The sequence below is a fragment of the Lathyrus oleraceus genome, chromosome 2, assembly GCF_024323335.1.
Source record: "Lathyrus oleraceus cultivar Zhongwan6 chromosome 2, CAAS_Psat_ZW6_1.0, whole genome shotgun sequence".
NCBI classification, from domain to species: Eukaryota; Viridiplantae; Streptophyta; class Magnoliopsida; order Fabales; family Fabaceae; genus Lathyrus; species Lathyrus oleraceus.
Window position 1 is genome coordinate 456,895,837 of NC_066580.1, and position 7,893 is coordinate 456,903,729.

The following is a 7,893-nucleotide window of genomic DNA, read 5'->3' on the forward strand; positions in this document are numbered from 1 at the left end:
CTAACATAAACCACAATAATAACATAACAATTATACTCATCTCAACAAAAAAACAACATATATAACTCAACTAAAACATTACCGTTAACAAAAATCTTTTAGTTGTAACAACAAAATCAAACTCAACAAAAACAACAACAGAACTAACAAAAAGGACAACAATAACATAAATATTTTACCTATTCTAATAAAAACAACTCAACAAAATAAATAACATAACTAATTAAAATCATAACAATAACATAAACCTTTTTATTAACTCAACAAAAACAACAACACAACTCAACAAAAACAACAACATAACTAACAAAAATCACAACAATAACATAAACATTTTACTTGTCTCAACAAAAATAACAACTTAATTCAACAAAAATAACAACATAACTAACAAAAAGTGCAACAATAACATAATTTTTTTACCTATCTCAACAAAAACAACAATATAAAACTTGTAATCTCATCTTAACAACAAAAAAAACAGCAAGTGAAGATAAAATGTTTCACCTACGTATCCGAAATGAGAAGAGAAAAACAAAGAAATGAGTTTTGTGTTTCGTTTTGCAAAGATTTGTGACACCTTTCTTTGATCCATACTAGTTTGAGAAGTTATGTTGGAGTTTTGTAAGGATATGCTGGAGTTTTATGAGATTGGAATAAGGTGTGAGAAATTAGGGTTTCACTTTAGAGCGTAATCTATATTCTAAAGTTAATTAAGTTAGCTTATATAGATATAATATTTCACCATGATTGATAAAAGGAACCGTGGTGAAATGTCCTATATTAAACCACATTTGTTATTTTAGACTGTTGTGAAATGTAGTTTAAATTTATTAAAAAATAGAAATTAATGGAACACACCTTTTTTTTTTAAAAAACATAAAATTGTTGTTTTGGGGACTCAAAGCATGCCCCCTTCACATTTCACCACGATCGTTTATTTGATCAGTGGAAAAAAATATTCTAAAAAAAAGAGCTTATTTAATAAATATTACTTTGGTTGGATTAATGCTTGTAGTAATAAATTGTTATGAAATATGTATTCCTAAAATATAGGATTCTCAAACCTTCATATTTCTTCTGCATGGTTATAGTCCTACATGAATTTTTTAAAGTTCCTAAGAAAATGAGATTCACCTTTAATTAAATTTTCTACATGCACATAAACCATAAACCATGACAAGTTTTTGGCATAATGTCAATTAGTACTAGTACTTGCTTTTGATCAATACAAATTGTTTCAACAATGTTAAAAGATGTTTTTTTTAAAGTTAAATAAATAAATATATATATATATATATATATATATATATATATATATATATATATATATATATATATATATATATATATATATATATATATATATATATATATATATATATATATATATATATATATATAAAAATTCATTTAAGAATTTTTTTAAAATAACCAACTTTTTTAAATTATATATCAAAATAACCTTATTTTTAATTTATTTATCAAACTAATCATGTTTGTGAGAGCATGCAAAATTGTAATTGACGCATGCATGAAAAATGTAAGAGTATGTGTCATTGCAATTGACGCATGCATGTAAAAACATGTAAAATGTAAGAGCATGTGTCACTGCAATTGGCGCATGCATTTAAAATGTAGGAGGATGCGTCACTCACTGGAATTGACACATACATGTAAAAAAAATGATATCTACATACATGCGCCAATTACAGTGGCGCATGCTCCTACATTTTACATGCATACGCCAATTACAGTAACGCATGCTCCTACATTTTACATGCATACGTCAATTACAGTAACGCATACTCCTACATTTTACATGCATGCGTCAATTACAGTGACACATTTTACATGCATGCGCCAATTAAAGTGGCGCATGAATACAAATTAATCAATGCATGCACCGTAGCAAATGGCGCATTGATTCATTTTTTTTATAAATAATTATATTGATAAATATTTTAAAATTATGATTATTTTCATATTATTCTTGAAAAAAAGTAATTATTTAAAAAAAAATCCCTTTAAAATTTATCTTTTAAGAGAATGCACATAATACTTCGCCCCCTTAAATTAAAATTAAAAGTGATACTTAAAATTAAAATTAAGAGAATGCACATAATACTTTTACCCTTTAAATTAAAATTAAAAGTGATACTTAAAATTAAAATTAAGAGAATGCACATAATACTTCGCCCTTTAAATTAAAATTAACTGTGATACTTAACATGTTTCACATTCTGATACAACTATTACTATAGCAAAACAGGTTTTCTTACCAAATTATCATATTCGATAATTTCAAAATGCATTGTTGAATGTTCTCTTCAACATACCCTGTGTTAGATTAAGTAAATTATCCTCATCATGGCTTTTTTCTCCTAGACCTAAGTCTTCCAGCAATACTGTCAGGGCTAGGTTTGCTGGTCGAAGCAAGTACCTTTACGGTATCCGAACTACCCTCGACTTTTTCAAGCTGATCCGAACTACCCTCGACTTTTTCAAGCTGACCAGCAATTAGCTTCACGGTATCCAAACTTGCCTCGACTTTTCCGAGCTTATCTTGCTCATCAGGGAAAATCAACAATCTCTTTGCGGCAACCTCATCGCCATCAGTTTCAGTCTCCAACTGCATCGGTCCAAGCTTATTCTCATTGTTGTCTGCATCAGAGAAAGGCAGTGACCTTTTAGCTGAAACAGTGCTGGAAACTTCTTCGTCGTTTTTCTGAACATCTGTATCTGAAACTGGGTTGGAAGTTTCATCGTTTTTCTCAACAACGGCTTCTGCGCGCCGGGTTAGAATCAGGTAGTGTGCAACTGATTTGTAACCCAACTGTACTACCTAAAATAAGAAGATACTTGAGCTTAGGTATACAACTCAATCTTTCGAAGAAAAAAAAGTAACACATTTTGGTAAAGAATTAGTTGTAACCTTTCTATATAGATATCCAGTAGGTGCCCATCCTTTAGCATTGCGGCATAAGCTACAGTTGCAAATTCCTCGACAAGCCGGGCACTTCCAAGTTGGATCCGCCAAAGCTTCTAGTACATGCTCCCCATATCTACAAAAGCAGGATAAGAAAATGAAGCACCGTATCAAGTTACGCGTACTCCAAGGTATTATTCAATCCTAATCAAAGTGTCGAAACACATCTAAAACCATTTTCAGAATTTAAACATGTCCAAGAGTTTAAACATGTCCAAGAGAGAAGCCAAGGAATCAAAAAGAAAGAGAAAGTATCGACTTAGAAACTAGAGCATCGACATTATCCTGATTTATCCATAAAAATATCCAACCAAATCAAAATCAGCACGTGAAGACTGCGATATCTCTTACCATTGATGTTAAGGAAGAAATATGTAGAGAAAGCATACCTCATGTACAAGCAATCTCCACAAAACTGCCCCTGGACCATGTTGCACTCACAACAGCGTGTCCGAAGACCAAGAGTTTTTTGCCTACAAAACATTTGTTTCATTAGTTGAGCAAGTTCATTAAGAAACCAAGTTTACTAGTTATTAATAAAAACATTCTGAGTATATAAGAAAAAAAATGAAACTTAAAGAAAATATTCCAAAGCTCTTGCAAAATTCGAGTCAGAAAGCGGAACGCTCTTGCGAAACTCAAGTTAGAAATCAGAACACTCTTGTGAAGATTCCTACGAACGTTTGTAAAATTCATTTAGTCCAAATATAGAAAGATTTTTTTGCTAGAATGATGTGGTAATGAAAAGTTATAGAAGGCTGAGCTTTAAAATAACTTCTATTTCAATGAAAATAGCCGGATTTAAAATTAAAAAAACACTGGTATCAGACTAGAAAATGTAATATTCCCCAAGTCAGTTTAACAGAACTGTTGTTGCTATCTTGAAACAAACACACCTTATGTTTGCAGAGATATAAACTCCATCCAATATTTCATTTCAGGAATCAAGTTCACTCATGTTGCATTAACAGTTATTTAGCTAGAATAAACTCTAACTAGGCTAAACTTTCAACAAATTATTGACAGTAAAATGGTCAACCACGTGTTGTCAATTGTTGATCGCAAAAAATATAGATTTGTTCAAATTTTGCTACTCTACAACCCTATAGCCACTTTTTGACAACACTATATATTAAATCGATAAACAATAGTGGTTTGTACAAATTATGCTACAGCCAAATCAGCTGTGAAAACTGAAAAGACTCAAGAACCAGCAAAACACTACGAGCAACCCCAACAAAAATCCATCAAATAAATACAATACAAAAGGCTGTCATACAATAAGAACAGATAGTGACATTTTATGCCAATGATTAATACAAATAATTATGTAAAATTACAAGATTCTTTCATTTATTCATGGTTTTTATTAATTAGTGTGAAAAAGCTTAGTAGCACAATTATTTTAGAATGGTGCAACTAGTACAAACAAACAAACAAAAAAACAACAACACCAGTAGCAGTTTTTTTTATTAGTTTATTGTAAAGAGTATGGCATGTTACCAGCAAAGCATGTTCTAGAAAGTGCTATTCAGACACTAAATTAATTAAATGGTGAAAAACCCATATCATGGCAGACAGATAACGTACCTAAAACCCATATCGTCTCCGGTGTCCAAAACTGACACCAACATTTATGATTCCGTTTAATTTATTCATTTTTTCAAATTATTACTTGTGTCAATGTGCCGGGGATCAGTATCAGTATGGTTGTTTCCAATGTTCGCGTGTTTCATAGCTCATAAACAATTTCATTTCATCATGTACAATGATAACTTGTTTAGCCAAGGAGAATGAGAGTACCTGCACTGATGGCAAGTTTTGCCTTGAACAGAATCGTAGATCCTTTTCCCATCTTTTCCAACACCATCCACAAAAAGCTCCCAAGTTTTCTCAGTGTTCCCCAAAAGCTTCTCATGTTCTTCAGTATAAACCTCAGGCTTAGAACCTTCTGTTATCACAACCCTAGTTTTTTTCTCACCCACTTCTTGCTTCAGTGGCGCTTCTGAATAACTAATAGGAGCAACATTCTGTAACCTGAAAAAACAAAACAAAACAAAACAACAACAAATAAAAAAGTAAGCTTTTGATTTGCATGTTACATCAAAGATCAAATTTTTATTGGGAAAAACAGAAGAACCTGGAAGAACGGCGAGAGGGGCCGGATGGGTTGCGAGAAATAGGCGATTTAGGGTTATGTGGAGTTCGGCGAGGAGGTGGGGTTGATTTGAGCTTGAGGGAAAGTGAGATGTCAAAAATGCCCAATTTTCCCATTCTCTCACGATTTTCGCGGATTCTTTCTTCTCTAGAGAGTTCGTATTGGGACATTTTGGATTGCTGATCATCGATTGGAGTGAAAGGTTGAGGGTTTTGGATCTCTGATCGAGATCGCTTGCTGAGAGGAGGCATTGATGAATGATGGTAGAAGGTTTGAGAGTTTGAAGTTTGAAAAGTGAAGTGAGGCTGCAACGGTCGATTGAAGTGGAGGAGACTAAAGAGAGGGAAGAGAAAGTGACCAAAACTAATGGTCTTCTTTGGCTATTTATACTTAAATATTGTGATAAAATTGTCTCCAAAATATTAATATTGTGATAAAAATTTGTGAAAATTATTGTATGAAAAAATCGAAAGATAAAATAAATATTTTAAATTAGAGGAGAGATGTCTTATATGAGAGATAAGAGAACTTTTATTTTGTGATATAGATCTAACTCTAAGAGAACTTCTATCATTAATAATTTATAATATAATTTATATATAAATTTAAAGTCTTATATTATAATGGTATAAAAAATTCAAAAAAATTAGTAAACAATTAGTTAATAATTGTATGAGATTCGCCTCGGGATACAAATTTAAATATGTAATATCTTATTTATTTATTTTTAAGGAATAAATTTTCAGATATTAGAGTACTACACACAAAAAAGTAACATGGGAGTGTCTTGAAAAAATGGAAAAATTTGAATTGGTTAACATTTTTTTAAGAAACATAATTCAATTGAGGAAAATATATTTTTGAGTTCTTCATTTTAGTCTTTTTATTTTTATTAAGTTGTTTCATGTTCATTTATTTCATTATTATGTTAGTCAACGTCAAAACTCAAGTATAGATGGCATTGACATGTATGAGTATCAGAAAGACGAAAATAGAAATAATATGAAAATGAACGTTGAGGAAGATAAAAGAGAAAGTTGAAGCACCTTAGTGAAAATTATCTTTTGTATGTTATTGTTTTCATTTATTCACTCAGCACATTGGTTGTCTTCTAATCAAGATAAATATTTTTCAATTTTTAGAGTTTTGAAATGAGAATGTGATTTATGGATTTGTTTATGTTTGAAATGTTGTTATTTATAGTTGTTTTAGGATGTAGTGTTTACGATGGATGAATTATTTCATATCGTGATTCATCTTCGAGAGGATTTTATAGATCGAGAATGGTCGAATTGTGAAATGGGTGATTATGAACACTATCAACGAAGTGAGCAGTGAATGATACAAAGATCTAACTTTGGTATGTTGATTGATGAGAAATGTGGGATTCTATATGTAAACATGTTTTGGTGATTGGCTCAAAAAAATCAAACATTATGAACATCATCAAATAATGGATCGTAAATCAAAAGCATGAAATAAGGTTTTTGATGATTGACTCAACAAAAGATCAAAGATATGAACATCATTAAAGAAATGGACTTAAACCTTGAAGCATGTTTGTGATACGAATCTTAAGTGTTTTACTTTATTTAGGATTGTATTGTGATATAGTGTGAGGCTCTCTCTATGTTAAAATATATACACACACTCACAAAAACAATTTTCAAACTTCATCAATTTCAAACTATTCTGAAAACCTTTAGGGAAACCCAAAAACCTCTTTAATTGAAGCATAATTGATTATGGTATATAAATAATCAATTATGAAGCTTTCTTCATCCTTTAATCGATTATAGTGTTGATATAATATTGCAGTGTTATATTTGTGAAGGGCCTAGTAAAGGCGGGATAATGATGACTTTTATGAGGGGAAACTCTTATATGTCGCCCACTATTAGGAATCGTGTCGCCCTAAGAGCATCTTGCTCGCCTTGTCATGGGAAACGTGGGAAAAGAAATTTCTCCAATAAAGAAAGGTTAAAGTCAACTGACTGATCAAATTCTCCCTAGGAAATAGAGAGTCAATGGTCCCCTCATTGATTAAGTGAAAGATGATCAGTCCCTAAAAAACATATGCTTAAACACCTCTATAAATATCTCATCCCTAATAAGAGAAGAGGCATATCATAACTTACCTAGCATATGGCATAAACATATAGTTTATCACCTAATGTGAGTTTTCCCTCTCTTACCACCGTAAACATCACCAGACAAGGTCTCTTACCACCATAAACATCACCAGACATGGTCTCTTACCACCGTAAACATCATTAAACGGGGTCTCTCGCCACCGTGAGCAAGCAATAACCACCCTTAACTACAAACGCCTTTGAGTATTCCCTACCCGCATAGGGATACCATGCACTCTTGTATTTTTTAACAAGTACAATGACGTCCACCGTTGGCACTCGGTAAAACTAACGTGGTCGTACCTCTTTCATCATCATCTTTTCCATGTTCCTTCGAAGATGGCCAACAAAACTTTACAATCCAGGGTCAACACCATAATTGGAGGTTTCATCAACGGAGGAATTTCTAACTCTTTCAGGAGGAAATACGTCAAACAAGTGATGATCGTGAACGTAATATCCCCTGGGATCTCTAATGGGGAACATGAGAATCGGGAATCAACATCATCTTTTCTAGCACAAATGTCGTCGTAATCCTCCCTCACGACAATGACCTCGTGATCATTATTGTGTAACACGGAAAGTGGGATATCAAGCGAGTCTTTATAGATCCT

At 32.1% G+C, this 7,893-nt stretch overlaps 1 protein-coding gene across 1 annotated transcript; it reads right to left on the minus strand.

Moving 5' to 3' along the window:
* Positions 1–2,182: 2,182 nt before the first annotated feature.
* Positions 2,183–5,510, minus strand: LOC127120331 (uncharacterized). Its single transcript, XM_051050742.1, has 5 exons — positions 5,130–5,510; positions 4,793–5,026; positions 3,379–3,462; positions 2,936–3,065; positions 2,183–2,845 (listed from the first exon to the last, which is right to left on the minus strand). The coding sequence occupies exons 1-5, from the start codon at positions 5,396–5,398 to the stop codon at positions 2,369–2,371; spliced, it is 1,194 nt and encodes a 397-aa protein (XP_050906699.1). The 5' UTR covers positions 5,399–5,510; the 3' UTR covers positions 2,183–2,368.
* Positions 5,511–7,893: the final 2,383 nt, after the last annotated feature.

Excerpts from the sequence above, each read along its gene's own strand:
- LOC127120331 (XM_051050742.1), bottom strand. The coding sequence starts at position 5,398 with ATGCCTCCTCTCAGCAAGCGATCTCGATCAGAGATCCAAAACCCTCAA. Across the intron at positions 5,027-5,129 it reads CCCTCTCGCCGTTCTTCCAG|GTTACAGAATGTTGCTCCTA; the intron begins GTTCTTCTGTTT and ends TTGTTTTTTCAG. Across the intron at positions 3,066-3,378 it reads GGAGATTGCTTGTACATGAG|ATATGGGGAGCATGTACTAG; the intron begins GTATGCTTTCTC and ends CTGCTTTTGTAG.